The sequence below is a fragment of the Myxine glutinosa genome, chromosome 4, assembly GCF_964187855.1.
Source record: "Myxine glutinosa chromosome 4, kmMyxGlut1.1, whole genome shotgun sequence".
NCBI classification, from domain to species: Eukaryota; Metazoa; Chordata; class Myxini; order Myxiniformes; family Myxinidae; genus Myxine; species Myxine glutinosa.
Genome location: NC_136264.1, coordinates 88251106 through 88269371, shown reverse-complemented (window position 1 = coordinate 88269371; position 18266 = coordinate 88251106). Strand labels below are relative to the sequence as shown.

The window sequence follows — 18266 nt, the reverse complement described above, 5'->3', positions numbered from 1 at the left end:
CTGATTAGCTTCCAATATCAGATGGGATAGGATGCATTCAAGTCAGTAATCTTTATGTCAAAAATGTAAACACCAGGAGCGCCCTGTAATGTGACATATAATATAATACAAACTAGAATGCTTCTGAAAATGCAAAGCACATCCACGTCCGTTTGTATTCAGACTTCTTCTTCTTCGCCCATAGGCTCAAAATAACGAAAGCAGTTTTAAAAAATACAAAGTGAAAATTGATGATTTTATGCAGCCTTGACCTTTGAGCTTTAGATATACAAAAAACAATCAGCTTGTAGCTATTGATTGGTGAAACAATTCAGTGACCCAATATGCAAATTCTTAAAATTTCAGGTCAATAGGATGAAAATGACAATTTTATGTGATGTTGACCTTTTGACCACATTATTAATTTGTCTGCTCCATATTCTCATAATAAAGCTTTGTTGAAAATTTTATGACAAAACTCAAATGGTAAATTGAAATTTCAGGTCCCCCATCGAAAACCTTGATCTTTTCTACCCCCGGTAATTCACCCCAGAGTCCTTGCAGTGTTCATATGTTTTAATCCTCTCCCACCTCCCCCCAAGTCCTCCCGATGTCCCTGCTCTCAAATGTTGTGTTTGTGTCCTTCCCCCTCTTCCCCCTCTCTTTTGTGTCCTTCCCCCTCTCTCCCCATCTTGTCTGCCGCTCCCCTTGTTTTTTGTGTTTTGTGTGTCGGTTTGTCTTTTTGTGTGATTAATGTTAGCTCTTTCACGAGCCTCGATCTTGTATACAAAAAAAAAAAAAAAAAAACTGGACGAGGATTAAAATTTGTGGTTTTAGGTGATGCTGACCTTTAACCTTTTGATAAAATTATTAATTTATCTTCTCCGTATTATCACAATAAAGTTTTGTTGAAAATTTTATGACAAAACTCCAGTGGTAAATTGAAATTTCAGGTCAATTGGTTGAAAATAGATGATTTTATGTGATGCTGACCTTTGACCTTTTGACCTATTGACAAATTTATTAATTTGCTTTCTCCGTATTATCACAATAAAGCATTGGTGAAAATGTGATGACAAAACTGAAATGGTAAATTGAAATTTCAGGTCAATTGGTTGAAAATGGATGATTTTATGTGATGCTGACCTTTGACCTTTGGACAAAATTATTAATTTGCCTTCTCTGTATTATAATAATAAAGCTTTGGTGAAAATGTTATGACAATAGCTCAAATGGTAAGAAAGTTATGGCATGGACAGACACACACACACATACACACACAGACAGACAGACAGGTCTCTTGCTGTGCTGGGGACGGTATCATAATGTACAACAGGAAAAATAATGGAATTATAGACTTCCTAAGTGCAATGCAGCAGAATAACCAAGAGGTATGCATACTCCCCTCTGAGCTGTCTACCCTGGGTTTAAATCTCGGCACGGCTATAAACTGTCATCCTGGTGATTCCAGGCAGTGGAGACAACATTGACGTCTTCTTGTCCCTCGAATGAAGCCACATCCTGTCCCTCGAATGGACGACAAGGTGAGCGCCCTGATTGCCAGCATTAGTTGGTGGCCGTTAATGATCCGCACGGTGTCCTTCACAAAGAGTCGGCGAGCTATCGCCAAAATCAAAATTTATGTACTAACTGGCTGTTGCAAAGGCAATGGCAAACCACCCAGCATAACCCTTGCCAAGAAACTGCTCGGCAGCACCAAAGCTCTGTGAGGAGTATGATACAGCTCATTATCATCATCAAGTACAGTGTAGTGTTGAAACTTACTGGCAGGGGAAACTGTTCCACGATTTCTGGCAGAGAGAACTTATTGTACAATATGGTGATGTCATGGCGATCCTTTATCGTGGCTGAGATCTGCAAACTCAAAAACACAACTGTCAGCCTTTATACCTTCGGGTGGATAAGCTTTGTAAACATACAACTGTGTTTTCATAAAACGTGGGCTGCTCTCTTTTGTTGAACATCAGGTCTCATGTCATATTTGAGATGAAAAAGAAAGATGACAATTGATAATTATTTTGTTTTTGAGGAGTCATTAACTAAAGCAGAGGGAAAGTAACTTTTCTGTCAAGCTTACTATCAAGGGAGGTGCAAAGCACCCCTCCCTGTATATGGGATCGTTTCACTGAATGCAAGTTTAACATGTGGACTGAAAATTCCTTTCTCGGCTTCTACTGGACAAAATCGGCTGCAAATTTCAGAAGTAAATGCTTTGTACATCGAGGTAATATGTTCCAAATGTCTGATGGCGCCAATTTATAAAGGGGCGCCAATTTGATTCATACAGCTGCATGAAGAAGTAAATGTATTATATTTGCCAGATGTAGGGCGCCCCTTTATATGAACTTTTCTATGGCATTACTTGGTCCCCCCTAAGAACGCAAGGGTAGTCTGGCATGCACACAGACTTTTTGAATGTCCCTTATTTTGTATTGTTTGGCATTTTCTACAAGCTATGGAATGTCCCTTCTTTTCTATCCTTTGCCACATGGCACATACCCTTATATAAAGAGGCCTTTTCCATGCCCGTGGCATTTTCACAATAATGCAATACACATACCCAGAGTTGAAAGAATACAAATTACATTTGAATTTTTTTTTCCATTGTCATTCTCCTATTTTTCAATATTTTAAAAAAATCTCCATCACAGCTTCTTCAATAAACTACTAATATAGTTTAATATTTAACAAGCATTCTGAGTATTGCGCTGCAATACATGTCCCCTACCAAAGTTGAAAGTGCCATAACTTTGTCAAAAATGATCGAATATGCAAATTTATGCATGGTTGATGCTGGTTTTCAAACTTGATCTGAGGTATGCTGAGACACATGTGTGTCACGCCTCGCCTCGTTGATAAGCCTGCAAGGTCGCTCCATGGAGCAGCCTGCACGTATTGCACTGTGTGAATTATATAATTACCAACTCACGGTCTGAGGTACTAGCGATTCAAGAGATATCCATTAAAAAATAAAAAATCGTTTAATTAACGATATCTGCTAAACCACGTGCCCTATCGCAAATTCCAAAAGGACATTTTAGTAGACTGACATGCTGAACAGATCTGTGAAGTTTCCCCTCGATTGGATCAAAAATGAGGGAGGGGCTCGGTTTTAAAGGTTCATGCTTAAAAACGTCATAACTCTGAAACCATGTGACGCATGACGTCATGCACGTGACTTTTTTGTTCGTCATGGGTATGCGACCCTGCCTGCAAAGTTTGGCCTCGATCTGTTCAGCCGTTGCAGAGAAAAAGGGGTTTTCGTGTTTTCACTCAAAACAATATGGCGGCCGAACCACGTGACCTGTGACGTCATAATTACCATTATAATATTCTATAGACCGAGTCCCCCCTACGGTGAAAATTTGATCTCAATCGGTCCTATTATGGCAGAGAAAATCTTTTTTAAAGGAAATTAAAACTTAAAATGGCACTGAGTTAAGGATCATCAGAATTATCAGAATTACCAAAGTTCAAAGTGCCATAACTTTGTTAAAAATGATCGAAACGTCGTGAAGTTCGAACTTGACCTGTAACTTATCATGAGGAAACCATGTACCAAGTCTGAAATCATTAGCATTAAGAGTTTAGAAAAAATTCCGGAAAACTGTTCTTTGCGTGACGGACTGACAGACTGACAGACTGACGAACTGACGGACTGACGGACTGACGGACTGAGGGACGGTGTGCAAACCTATAGTCCCCTCCGGTGTACACCGGTAGGGGACTAATAATGAATAGTTTAATAATAAATAAATAAATAATTTGATGATCAGTTTAATGATAATTACTTTAGTAATTAATTAGTAATTATTAATAATTATAATAATTAGTAATTATATAATTATAATAATTTAGAGTAATTAATAGTTTAATGATAAAGCTGTTTTGTAGTACTGAGCAGTACTACAAAACAGCTTTATCATTAGGCTATTTCATCTACAACACAACTTTGTGAAACTACTTTGGTGGAAAATAAATGCAAATAGTCGTCTTACTGACTGGTCTGGGACTGGTAGGATAGCCAAGAGGGAGGCATGCCCACCTCTGATCTACAGACTTGGCATTTAATATGGAATATTTTTTTTGTGGGGGTGAACTTACTTTTCAAGATGCCTTAGAACCAAAAGTTCATTGGAATAATGTTGAAATTATTCTAGATTTTGTTAATGTAACCTTTAAAAAAAACAAAAACCACATTTGACATTTCCAAACAAATAAATTGATCCTTGAAAGTGATGTAAACTGATATCGAACTCAATTTATGGACAGTACTGTGTTAAACTTCAGTACGTTTTCCAGAAGTATCTCTTTATTTTGCACATTAGCCAAAAATTTTTTAAACAAAAACAAAAGTTAAATTACGACTGGGATTACCGACAGTAAAATTACAGTTCAGTACTTCGTGTAACCCCCACGAGCATTCAGGAGAGCACGTACACATTGAGGCATGCTGTTCACGAGATTTGCCAAGGTTTGGACAGGAATCTCTTGCCATGCAGTGACAATAGCCTGCTGCAATTCACGCACAGAGGTCGGCTGCTGGTCCAAGTGGTCGATTTGACGCGTTAATTCTGCCCACAAGTTCTCTATCGGATTCATATCCAGGGACATGGCAGGCCACTCCATATGCTCTACACCATGGTCAGCAAGAAAGTATTGGATCATGCGAGCACGATGAGGCCGTGCATTGTCATCTTGGAAGACAAAGTTTCCTCGAAAGGCTGCACGAGCAAATGGAAGCAATGTTTCTTCCAGAATGGCCCTGTACTTGAACTGGTTCAGGTTTCCATTCAGAACAACCAGGTCAGTTTTGCCCCCTGCATGAAAAGCAGCCCAAACGGTCACCCCACCACCTCCAGCTTGGACTCTTGGCACTATACAATCTTTGTTGTAGGCTTCATGCACTTGTCTGCGCACTCGGACGCGGCCATCTTGACGATAGACCAGAAATCTAGACTCGTCACTGAAGATCACATGATTCCAGTGTCCTGGCTGCCATTGACGGTGCTCTCTGGCCCACTGCAATCGGCGCTGGCAGTGTTGTCTGGTCAGGCGTGGCTTTCTCAGGGGACGCCTGGCACGATAGCCTGCTTGAACCAGTCGTTGGTTGACTCGCCTTCTGGATACAGGCACATTTGTCAGTTGCTGCCACTCAGCCCTAAGCCGATTAGCTGACTTGGTATGGCCATTGCGGACTAACCGGTGCAGCTGGTGATCATCCCTCCTTGGGGTTCTGCGGGGACGTACTGGCCTCGGTATTGGAGTAGGGACACCCCTCTGAGCATTTCGTTTCAGGATCTTTGACACCTGACCTTGAGTGATGCCATACTGCCGAGCAATAGCACGCTCTTTCATGCTGTAATTTCCTAAAGCCACCACTCCATGACAAACAGCATTGTCGAGTTGACGGACCATCTCCAGGGGAAGCGGCAATAACTTTTGGAGACATGCAGCAGTTGTTTTCCACTAATGCAGAACGTGACCCTTGTATACCCGACTGTGAAGCCAATCGTCAAATGCACCTGTCCATACATTTTGCCACGCCACCTGTGAGATAATCCTGTTGTTGACTTCTTGCTGCGACAGACAATCAGTGACATGGTTCTTTTAACAAATAAATCACCAAAGTGTAAAAGAAACTCACCAGATTGATATACTGAGTTAAGAAAGTAAACCCAAGTCAAGAAAAAAAAAAATTCCATATTAAATGCCAAGTCTGTATCTTGCTTGGGTTTGGATTTAGACCCAGCTATAAACTGTCGTTCTGGTGTTTCGCATACAGGACGGTTCATCAATGAATCTCGGATGGACGTTAGACTGGGCATCCCATCTACTAACAAGCATTAGTTGGTTGATGGTAAAGATCCAAGCGTGTCCTTCATGAAGAATAAGTGAGTTATCGCCGGCATCCTGAACAAATGACAAAATCTTGCCATAATTGAATCCACAATTGAATCCCAGTCCATAGTCCAATATACATTCGCTAACAACAACTGACCGGTCTGATTAAATGTTTGATTTGTGCTTTTGGTGTTGGTCTGTGATCTTTACGTGCATCGTGTGAATGTAAATATCTTTAATTCGTCAACATTGCTTCCAGGAATAAGGAAAATTACATCTATCATATATCTGTTTAAGGTGGATATTTACAAAAACAAGACGACGACTGTTTATATAATCCACGTCACAGCCCTTACTGCGCAATGTCTTGCATATGGTTTGTGTACAAGCTCCTCCATGAGCCTCTGATTACTTTAAAACAAAATATGGATTTGATTATGGACATATTGGTGATGTGGGAGGGGAGTGAGGCGGGTGATGTTTAAAATCGTAAAGCTTGAACTTTGGAGAGACTATGAAGTGCGAACCGATTCATCATCTTAGACCAGCTTCTTCAAATAAAACTTGCTGGTACCATGGGCACATTCCAGATTTAAAGTTGGGTTCACAACCATGTTTGATTTTTTGTAATGAAATAGTGGCACTAACATTGCCCGATATAAACCTAAACACTAAACAATGCATTCAGTACGATCAGAATGAATATAAATTACTTAGGAATGACATTTTCAGGCAGCAAAGATAAAAATTTAATTTGAAAAAAAAAAAACCAGTACTCACATTAGCTATATCTGTTTCCAGCTCAAGAACCTCAACCATTTGTCTCTCTACATTCTCTGCATCTGTCGAGAGGTTGCGAGCATTTCGAAGCATCTTGGCAAGCTCAATCATGAAGTTCAGGTATGCATCTCGGGCCTGCAGTGGGCATTTAAGAGATCTTTCAACCTATTACGCAATAAGAGATGTAAATCAAGCATGGCGAGACACAATATATTTTAATTTCCCTGACTTTGCTCCCAGACATGTGAATAAATGACAGAGAATCACGAGTGCACATAATTAAATGAGTAACTTTAGTTTTAGCAACGCTTTTGATTATTTCCCTCTTGAAAGCATTTGTGTCAATGCACTTAAGGTGCAGATGGATTTGGTTTTGTGTGCACATATTGCAGAGTGTAAAACCCACCACTTTGTAATTGTTGTTTTCAAAGTAGTATTCTCTGGAGGGTAGGCCGAGGGAAGGTTGGTCAATCTAGCTCAGACGAGACAAAATGGCATTGAATCATTTGTAGAGCTTTAATACGCAAAATTATTGGGGTTGGGGGTGCGGGAGGAGTTCGTTTCGATAAAGGGGATGATCAACATGTGATGATGAAGTTGAATTCAAAAGAAAATTGTTGTTGGGTTTGGCACGTTTGGTCACAGCAAGACTTCTAAACAGATCTTTATTTAATAATCCATTTTATGCATCAAACGCCTACAATGGGGTACAAAAGTCTGAGTCCAAGAGCGAAGTTTTAAAATTAGATGTGATAACAAAATTAATTGTTATAATAGGAAACCAAAAGCACTTTCTGTGGATTTCCATGAACTCTTAAGGAGTAAAACTTTTTAAAATAGAAAAAAAAAAAATCTGTCATTACGTGTAATCAATAATTAATTAATCAGTGTGACCCCTTTTTGCCTTGAGAACTGCCTCAATTCAATTTGGGATTGATTTAATTCGTTTGTTGATTATGTTTGAGTTAATGTTTTCCCAACAACACTCCAGAGCATAAACAGAGCCTGGAGTTGGCTTTGGGGTTAGGGTGCTGGCTTGGGATCCTAGGATTCTGAGTTCGAATCCCGGTCGATCGCTGAATTAATGCCAAGAGGGTTGACTCAGCCTGTCATCCTTCTTAGCTCAGCAAATTGAGTACCAGCTCACTGTGTGTCCCTGTATGTCGCAAGAGGCGACCATCATGTTTGGTGGCAGGAAGGGCATCTGGCCATAAAACATTGCTTCAAAAAGGGGACCACGGTGCCCAAAAAAGGCCAACCCCTGCTCTGCGGGGAAAAATGGCCTCTAAAGGTGGTTCTACTCCAGAGCATAAACAGACGGTTCATGTAAATTTTTATCTCTCTCTTTCAAATGTATTCACCCTTCATAATCTCTGCCACCGATGGCGGACGAATGTTATGTTTCCCCGCTGTCTGTTTGTCTGTCTCTGAGCAGGATATTTCAAAAAGTTATGAATGGATGTGGATGAAGTTTGGTGGACAGGTTGTGTGTGTGACAAGGACGGATTGATTAGATGGTGATGAAGATCCGGATACGGGAATTATTCAGTGATTCTTCATTATCGAAAGATATGGCCAAAACTATATTTAGCATGATGTCTCAAAAATTTGTCGACGGATTAGAATGAGACTGAGTGGACAGCTTTGGGTGTCTGCCAAGGATGAAGTGATTCGATTTTGGTGAAGATGCAGATATGGATTCAGATCTGAGAAATTTTAAATTTTTTAAAGTGATTCTTTACCATTGGAAAGTGGGGTCAAAACGATATATGACACATGATATTTAAAATTTTGTGGACGGATTTGGACGAAACGAGGTGAATGATGAGTTGGGTAAGTGATAAAGACAAACCGATTCGATTTCGGTTCAGGACCAGATGCATATCCGGCCTATCAGTGGGATACAAAATGTAAACTGTTCTGCCTGGCAGAGGGAATGCGCTCTACCGAGTGCCGGTATGAGAAAGCTTGGCATTGATTTAAGTGGACTCAGACTTTTGTACCCTATCTTAGTTTCTACTCTACAAACAGGTCCGAGACACACACACATATGGCACGAGTTCAAAACCTTACCCGAATGATGTGTTTCCTGGAATCTTTGTCATCAACACCAACAAACATGTCTATGACAGGTCTTTCACCAAAGTTGGTGTTTAACAAGGGTAACATGGCGTCCAGCCTCCACCGACTTTCTGCAAAGGTAACGCAGTTGCTCTTTTACCAAATCACCAAAGTGATCTTCCAATCACGTTCTCTCATTTTGACAAAAGCCACAGAAAATTTGAAATGATACATATCAGACACTTTGCCTTGTACACATCTGTAATGTTTACCGTATTTGGTGTTCCAGGTATCTTGAGCCACTGGCCAATCACCAATGTCCTCCATAATGTCCAGTAAAGGCTCTGAGTCTCGCTTCTCAATCTGGCCTTTAAAAGGTGGAAAATAAGATATGTGTGTGTACTACAGCAAGCTTCAAGGTTAGCAAGGAAGGTTAATTATAGATGACAAACATGGCAAAGCTTTCCCAAATCATGCAGACAATTCCTGAGAGTAAAAGGTCTTGCAGCTACAATTACAAGTACAAATGTCAACTACCCGCTCCACTTTACGATCAAATCAAAAAGGTTTAGATCCAAAAAAGTGCCTGATCAAAACTTTTTTGGTCGTTTGGAAAGGACGTTTGTGCCATGTGCAGTGCGCAGGATGCTTAATACCTCATCTTTTGCTTGGAGTAGGCCTTTGTCAGGGAAGAAGGATATGTGTGTGTGCATGCATGCTTATGTGTGTATGTGTGTCGTCATGACAATATCTCCTGGATGAATTATGCATAAGTAGTTGAGCCCTCATTGACATCCATCCAAGTCTATAACCATACAGATGTTGAACTTTATCAAGCAGATCGAATGATAAGGTTGATGATGCATATAACTCAATCTTTAAAATCTCAGTTGTTTCTGTACAGACACAAACAAAGTACAGAGATAAGTTACTTCAACTTTCAAAGAACCAAATTATGCTCAACATTCAGTAACATTTATCATTAATTCGATGACAGATTTTAAATGCTCCGAGGAATCAGAAGGATTACATCTTTACATGGATCATGCACATCTTTAAGAGCAGGTGTGTACAAGAAGTAAGAAGACTGTTTATAATCCACATTACAGCCCTTACGTAATGGCAGAACAAATCAAACTTTGAGCCACAGGCAGAATGATTGAAAGCATGTGGACTGGATTGGATGTACTTACTTTCATTGATACAAGACCTGTAGAGCATTTTAGCCTTTTTCACTGCTTCCCTATCTCCGTAATCTGGTTTTCCAAGAATATCTGCAAAAAAAAGGAAGACTGAATTATCTATTATACAAACCAAAAGATGTTTGTCCTTATATGAAGCAGGAAACTGTAGGGTAGGGTTATTTTTGTATACTAAGTCGAGGCTCATATAAGAGCTAACACATGGAACATATAATAAAGGGAGTGGGAGACAAGAGCGGGGGAGAGAGGGAAACACAACAACAGTAGGGAACAGGGACAGGAGATCTGTGGAAGAGAGAGGGCTGGGGCAGGGTACATGGGATAAACAAGATGGCCACTCCAAGGGGATTTCAGGAAAGAAAACAGGGAATTTGAAGGAGGTGGGTTTGGGGTGGATTAACGGGGGTAGAAAAAAATCAAGGTTTTGGATGGGAGAAGATAAGAGATGGTGGTGAACAGCTGTTGGGAAGTCCTGAAGGGGCGAATGGGATTGAAGAGAGTGTGGGAGTTTGTTCCAGAGGTGGGGAAAAGAGGAATGAAAGAGTGAAGGTGAGCAGAGAGTCTTGATTTTGGCAGTTTCACCAGAAGAGGGTTGCTGGCAGATCTTGTGCATCCTGCAGGAATATTTGGGGGACAGGGAACAGACAGAGCTGGGGGTGCTAGGCCAGAGAGGTGTCAGTAATTAAAATAATATGACCTGGAAATTGTAGTTCTATACTTGAGGAGTGGTATGCAGTTATTTTCTATGTAGAAATATGTTATAAGGCATTATATTGATACCTTTCATGTGAAAGTCATATGGAAATCTCACGAGTTGATAATGTCAAAAATCCACTGAACAGTTGTTATTGAGATATACTAGGGCATGCCCGTACTATATATAAGCTAGGACGTGCCCGTACGTGGGTGCCCGTTCCTTGCCAAAAAAAAAAAAAAAAAAAAATTTGTGTAGGGGTGTGTGTGTGTAAACATCCTAGGGCGTGCCCGTACGTGGGTGCAAAAAAACATGCGTGCAAACAACAACAACAAAAAAAAACTTTGAAACCACGTGGCAGTAACGACCACAGAACCCCCCCCCCTCTATTTACATGAATGGTTTGGTCCATTCGCAACGACCACAGAACCCCCCCCCCCTCTATTTACATGCAATGGTTTGGTCCAAAGCGAACGGCTTGCAGTGTTTGGTAAAGAAATCGCCATAGCTCGGTAACTACTTCTCCGATTAATATGAAACCTTGAAAAGGCACATCCTCGGGTCCCCAGCAATATACCTGGCAAGTTAAAAGTATATCGGACCCGTGGTTGTCGAGAAACAGCGGTCACAGACAAACAGACGTACAAACGTACAGACGTACAGAGATTACTGGAATTATAGATAGACTAGGGCATTGCCCGTACTATATCTATATCTAAAATTATATCCCCCCCCTCTATTTACATGAAATGGTTTGGTCCAAAGCGAACGGCTTGCGAGTACGGTGACAATCCCCCCCCTCTATTTACATGCAATGGTTTGGTCCAAAGCGAACGGCTTCCGGAGTTTGGTAAAGAAATCGCCATCGCGTGCACAAACGCGCAGGAAAGCGAATGAATCGCAAATTCGGTTTTATTAGTTTTAAAACATAGTTTAACGCCAACATAGTTTGCAAACGTGAAATAAATGAATACGCTCTCAAATGTGCCATCCGAGGCAGAGTGTGCCCGCCACGTTCGGCACACGCGATCGTTCGCTGCTCTCTGATTGGTTGAATCGTTTTTTGGACATAGCTCGGTAAGTAATTGTCCGATTAATATGAAACCTTGAAAAGGCACATCCTCGGGTCCCCAGCAATATACCTGGCAAGTTAAAAGTATATCGGACCCGTGGTTGTCGAGAAACAGCGGTCACAGACAAACAAACGTACAGACGTACAAACGTACAGACGTACAGAGATTACTGGAATTATAGATAGATAGAGGATGTGGAACTGTTTCTTGCCTAGGTTGTGCATGGATAGAGGTGAAACGAAGATTCAACATTTTGATCCCGAGTCCAAATTATATAGCATGGTCTTGAAGCATCAGGATTCCCCTTCATATAAAGTCTCACCCAAACTTTCAATGGGAAGTATATGGAATCCATCTCTCGGGAATAATTATGATAGCCTGTTTACAATAAGGAAGTCCAATAATTGGGGCATATAATTCAGAATCATTAAAAGAATTGAAGGACATAAATTGTAAAGTCAAATATATGGAAATTTCAGCTGTGGAATGTTGCTTCTCCACACGATAAAGCCCCAGCCACAATGTGTTTTGCAACTGCACAAAACAACAGCAACAGGAAAAAGAGCAATCAGAGATTGCAAACCCTCACCAGGATGTATTTTCAGTGGTTTTTAAGGCTTTTGTGTTAAAACAAATATGGCGGCCGAACCACGTGACCGATGACATCTTTTTTTTTTTCTAAACTAATTTATTCCTAGATTGTGCTCAAGAAATTTCATCTTCGTCAGATGAGGTTTTGTACTTGTCGAATTATGACGTCATAATGGAGGCACCTATTACATCATCATTAACATATTTTATTCCCCATGGAGAGTTCTTTACAATGAGCCATGTCTCAATTTTTATTCTATTCAGCGCTTTCGGAGATATAGAGGTGCAATTTTTTTCGTTTTCTCCAAGATGGCGGCCGAACCACGTGATCTATGACGTCATAATTATCATTCAAAAATTATACAGGTGGAGTTGCACCTATGGTGAAAATTTCAATGTCAATCAGACCAACGGTTGCAGAGAAAATCATATTTATTCTGTGCAGACAAACACGCCCCCCCCCCCTCCTTCCCCAAGAAAAAAAATTCCATTGATACAGCAAATTGCCCATTTCATCAAGATTAAAATTGACAATCTTGATCAAAGCTTGGGTCAACAGGAAGAAAAGGATGATTTTTCAGATGAAAAATGATTATTTTGGAAGGTTGACCTTGAGTTGACCTTTGACCTTTTGACCTCAAAAATAGTTGGTTTCCCTATTTCGTGACTCGATATGCAAATGCTGTTCAATTTTCAAGTCAATTGGTTGAGAATTGACAGCTTTTTCAGATAAAAAATGATGATTTTGGAAGTTTGACCGTGAGTTGACCTTTGACCTTTTGACCCCAAAAATAGTATGTTTCCCAATTTAGTGACTCGATATGCAAATGCTGTTCAATTTTCAAGTCAATTGGTTGAGAATTGACAGCTTTTTAGATGAAAATTGATGATTTTTAAAATTTGACCTTGAGTTGACCTTTGACATTTTGACCTCAAAAATAGTACGTTTCCCAATTTAGTGACTTGATGTACAAATGCTATTCAATTTTCAAGTTAATTGGATTTAAAATGGCGATTTTAGAAATTTGACCTCCAGGTGACCTTTGACCTCAAAATCAATAGGCTTCTCAATTGGGACGACTTATACAACGTGGTGACGTTTCGTGACGATCGGTTTAGAATTGTGATCTGTAGGCCGGTGATAAACAGACAAACAGACAGACAGACAAACAAACAGACAGAACCAAAAAACGGAACCGACCAATATACTTGAAAAATCTTCGATTTTGCAAGTAATAAACGGACTCAAATGCAATACCCTCTCCTCTGGCGAGGGTAATGAGTTTCAAAATTCTTCTTCATCAGACTTGTATAATGCTCTGGACAGCCCTCTCATATTTTGCAGATGACTCCACATTTAGTCAGACAGTACTTCACCCGACTGGCTGCCAAATAGTAGGTGTGTGATTCTCTGCTGATTTGGAATTGATTAAACTAGGGCATGCCCGTACTATATATAAGCTAGGACGTGCCCGTACGTGGGTGCCCGTTCCTTGCCAAAAAAAAAAAAAAAAAAAAAATTTGTGTAGGGGTGTGTGTGTGTAAACATCCTAGGGCGTGCCCGTACGTGGGTGCAAAAAAACATGCGTGCAAACAACAACAGCAAAAAAAAACTTTGAAACCACGTGGCAGTAACGACCACAGAACCCCCCCCCCCTCTATTTACATGAAATGGTTTGGTCCAAAGCGAACGGCTTGCGAGTGGTGACAATCCCCCCCCTCTATTTACATGCAATGGTTTGGTCCAAAGCGAACGGCTTCCGGAGTTTGGTAAAGAAATCGCCATCGCGTGCACAAACGCGCAGGAAAGCGAATGAATCGCAAATTCGGTTTTATTAGTTTTAAAACATAGTTTAACGCCAACATAGTTTGCAAACGTGAAATAAATGAATACGCTCTCAAATGTGCCATCCGAGGCAGAGTGTGTCCTCCACGTTCGGCACACGCGATCGTTCGCTGCTCTCTGATTGGTTGAATCGTTTTTTGGACATAGCTCGGTAAGTAATTGTCCGATTAATATGAAACCTTGAAAAGGCACATCCTCGGGTCCCCAGCAATATACCTGGCAAGTTAAAAGTATATCGGACCCGTGGTTGTCGAGAAACAGCGGTCACAGACAAACAAACGTACAGACGTACAAACGTACAGACGTACAGAGATTACTGGAATTATAGATAGATGTTGGTCTAACAAATGAAACATGTCAGTAGGATGGAGTTATTGTTTTTGTAGTTTGTGAAACTGCGGCTCTCTGTTGTTCGGCTCCTCCATGAACCAAGACACGAATAAATAAATAAAAACCCTCACCTTGTCATTACTCTGCGCTCACGAAGTGAAAATCAGGGTTAGGAATTTAGGTGCTTACATACGTGTGGCGTGCGTACGTATGGGGTGCGTGTCTCCATTTTAAAAATTCATTTTCTTGGCAACCGTTGGTCTGATTGACACGAAATTTTACCATAGTAGCGCTTCCGCCAGTATAACTTTTTTATTCATAATTATGACGTCATAGTTCACATAGTACAGACGCCATCTTGTAAAAACTTTACATCTCTGTATCTCCGAAACCGCTCAATGGAAAATAATTGAAGCAAGGCTCATTGTCAAGTACTCCCCATGGGGAATAAGATATGTTAATGATGATGTCACCGGTGCCCTCATTATGAGGTCATAATTCGACAAGTACAACGCTTGATCTGATCAGTATGAAAAAAAATTCTCTGAAACTGTTAGTCCGATGAACTCGAAATTTCGACGAGAGGAACGCTTCCTCTTGTATAATTTTTTAAATGATAAATTATGTCATAGGTTACGTGGTACAGGTGCCATGTTGGAAAAATCGACAATTGTGACACCTCTATATCTCTGAAAACGCTCCATGGAAAAAATTTAAACATGGTGCGTTGTCAAGTACTCCCCATGGGGAATAAGATATGTCAACGATGATGTCATTGGTACCTTAATTATGACGTTATACTTCGACAAATGCAACGTTTGATCCGATCAGTGTGAAATTTTTTTCTCTGCGATTGTTCGTCCGAATGACAGGAAATTTTCACTATAGGGTGCCTCTGCCTGTAGAATTTTAGTGATAATTATGATGCCATAGGTCACGTGGTATGGGCGCCATCTTGGAAAAACTTCGCACCTCTATATCCCTGAAACTGCTCCATGAAAAAATGTGAAACAAGGCTCATTGTCAAGTACTCCCCATGTGGAATACAATATGTTAATGATGATGTCATCGGTGCCTTCGTTATAACGTCATATTTCGACAAGTACAACGCTTTATCCGATCAGAATAAAAAAAAAAATTCTGCAACTGTTGGTCTGATGGACACGAAACTTTCACCATAGGAGTGCCTCCTCCTGTAGAATGTTTTAATGATAATTATGACATCATAGGTCAAGTGGTACAGGCGCCATCTTTGAAAAACCGAAAAAAGGTTACACCTCTATATCTCCAAAACCCCTCCATGGAAAAATTGAAACATGGATCATTGTAAAAAAAAAACTCCGCGTGGGGAATAAGTGTTGTTAATGATAATAATAATAATAATAATACATTTATTTTATATGGCGCTTTTCAAGAAGCCCAAAGATGTGACTTAATTTGTGCCTTAATTATGATGTCATAATTTGACAGGGACAACGCTTGGTCTAATCAGTTTGAAATTTCTTGTACGTGATCTACACAACAATTATATTAGAGAATTTAAATTTATGATGTCATCGCTCACGTGGTCTGGCAGCCATATTGGATCAAAGAAAAAAAACATTCAAAAACAGAAGAGTTGGCTCGCACCAAGTTGACTGCACAGGGTAAGTATTTTATGAATACCATCTAGTTCTCCAAGGATTGTCAAACGATCCCACCTATCTCTTTTGATTGTCAGTCTCTGGAAGAGGTTCAGCAACTTGGACTTCTAGGTGTTACCATCATCAATGATTCTCCCTGTGCCAACAACATCCCAAAGCTGGCTTTGAAAGCCAGTTGCATGCTGGCATCCTCCCTTGTTCTAGAAATCATTAATTCAAATAAATAGATAAAACGAGAAAGAGCTATCAGAAATTGCAGACCCTCACCAGGACGTGTTATTAGTGTTTTTTAAGGCTCTTGTGTTAAAACAAATATGGCGGCCGGACCACGTGACCGATGACGTCATCTTTTTTTTTTTCTCCACCAATTTATCTATAGATGATGCTCAATAAATTTCATCTTGATCAGATGAAGTTTTGTACTTGTCCAATTATGATGTCATAATGGAGGCACCTATGACATTATCATTAACATATGTTATTCCCCATGGAGAGTTATTTACAATGAGCCATGTCTCAATTTTTGTCCATGGAGTGGTTTTGGAGATATAGTGGTGCAAAGTTTTTCGGTTTTACCACGTGACCTATGACGTCCCTGATGTTTCCCAGTTCCACTAGGATGCATGCATTCATGCATTCTTCCACAAATGCTTTGCTGATTAACCTCCCAAAATCCAGGCTTTCTGGGCCCCTCCACATTTTTGTTACTCTTTTTTCCCCCATTTTCAGAATCACTTTCCTGAGGCTCTTCTATCCCACTCGTCCCTCCAGTGTTTTAACTTGGTGGTGCACTACCTTCTCATGTCATCAGCCATTCCTGTATGTAGTCCTTTCTACCCCCATTAACCCTGTTTGGTCTAACCTTCTTCCTTGTGGGTTGCTGTGTTTCCTCCACTCCACTTTCCCTCTGTTTCGTTTTCCTTTTCCTCCGCTAACAAACTCTTCCTGTTTGTTCATTCCTTTTTGTTGTGTTCACCTGCAGCCCCACTGCAGTGCTGTCAGCCCGTTGCCTTTTCTTCCTCTGTCACTTTGCTTCTCCAGCCTTCAATCTTGTATGGAAAATAAAGTCCTCTCTAATATGCCATATTTGTAACCTATTACTATTTATTGTTTCCACACCCAAAACAAAACATCCATGAATGTGTCTTTGATGGTGACGATGAAGTCAGGAGTGCTATGGAATGGTAAATTGAGCACCAGGAGAAAATATTTTACTGTGGGGGTGATAGAGTAGGTGCGTGAACCTTGATGGAGATCACATGGAAAAAAATAGATGCCAATTTGTCTGGTGTGCAGACAGGATAGGCCAGCCCTAAAGTTACACGCACTTCCCTCTGAGCTGTTTAGCCTGGTTTTAAATCTCCGCCCATCTATAAACTATCATGGTGGTGTTTTGCATGTAGGGTAATTCATCAATGTGTGTGCCATTCCTAATATGGATGATAAGCTGGGTGTCCCATCTGCTGGCACTTGTTTATGGACGCCAAGTTTCCACAGTGTCCTTCGCGAAGCATAGGAGAGCTATCCCCGGAACCCGGCACCCTGGCTAAGTTCCGAATCCCCCCACCCACACTCCCACAGTCGAGTATCTTGCGTCGGGGTGGTGATCCATCCAGGATTGTAACCATAGCCAAGGAACTTTGCCATAAATGTCTATAAGCCGAGTCCAAATCGAACGAATCAGAAAATTGATTTATCCTTCTTTTTTCAACTCGATGATAAATAATTCTATCTACGCCTTTATTCACTTTTTTCTACTGTTTCTTGTGTTCAATATTTATAAAATTCCATAGATAGAGCTGCTGCTTGTAACTGCTGCACTCTCAAATCTGGAATCATGTAATGGAAACCAATGTGCACCTTTCAGAATGACTTCCATCTCATGGCGCAAGATATCAAACGTCGAATAGCGAGCGCTGCTTTCAGGTATTACATTCTTCCGTAGCCAGCCACCGCAGGCAAACAGGTAGAAATTGTCACACGGACGCACACTGTCGTCCATGTTCTGTATGATCCGAGCAGCTGTAAGTAAAACAGGCAATAATCACACTGGATCAACAACACAGGCCTGATTTAGACTACGTGTGGGGATGGGGGTGCTCCATAGGTGCTCCATAGCTGCAGCTCCATAGGCACAACCACAGGCTTTCTCAGTGGGGTGGGGATGGGGGCTGGCAGGTTGCCTTTCAAGTAGCAGAAATG

The 18266-nt window shown here is 40.7% G+C and overlaps 2 protein-coding genes across 6 annotated transcripts in view; one reads left to right on the top strand and one right to left on the bottom strand.

Moving 5' to 3' along the window:
- The window catches only part of LOC137415320 (membrane metallo-endopeptidase-like 1), a 176668-nt gene that overhangs the window by 99052 nt on the left and 59350 nt on the right, over positions 1 to 18266 (bottom strand). For both annotated transcript variants that reach the window (XR_010982046.2, XM_068100906.2), the window contains exons 4-10: positions 17925 to 18086; positions 9879 to 9959; positions 8958 to 9053; positions 8698 to 8816; positions 7031 to 7096; positions 6625 to 6759; positions 1765 to 1854 (exon numbers count right to left, since the gene is read on the bottom strand). Coding sequence is in view for 1 of the 2 variants with exons in the window: in XM_068100906.2 (XP_067957007.2) it covers positions 1765 to 1854; positions 6625 to 6759; positions 7031 to 7096; positions 8698 to 8816; positions 8958 to 9053; positions 9879 to 9959; positions 17925 to 18086 (749 nt within the window). In the remaining variant the exon portion in view is untranslated. The remainder of the gene's footprint in view (positions 1 to 1764; positions 1855 to 6624; positions 6760 to 7030; positions 7097 to 8697; positions 8817 to 8957; positions 9054 to 9878; positions 9960 to 17924; positions 18087 to 18266) is intronic.
- Positions 1 to 18266, top strand: part of LOC137415321 (uncharacterized) — a 189520-nt gene that overhangs the window by 162801 nt on the left and 8453 nt on the right. For 2 of the 4 annotated variants that reach the window (XR_010982049.2, XR_013623099.1), the window contains one exon: positions 6646 to 6744. The gene's annotated coding sequence lies outside the window, so the exon portion shown is untranslated. Of the gene's footprint in view, positions 1 to 5785; positions 5895 to 6645; positions 6745 to 18266 lie in introns of those variants that run through there. The other 2 variants (XR_013623098.1, XM_078776124.1) reach the window with 2 other exon arrangements.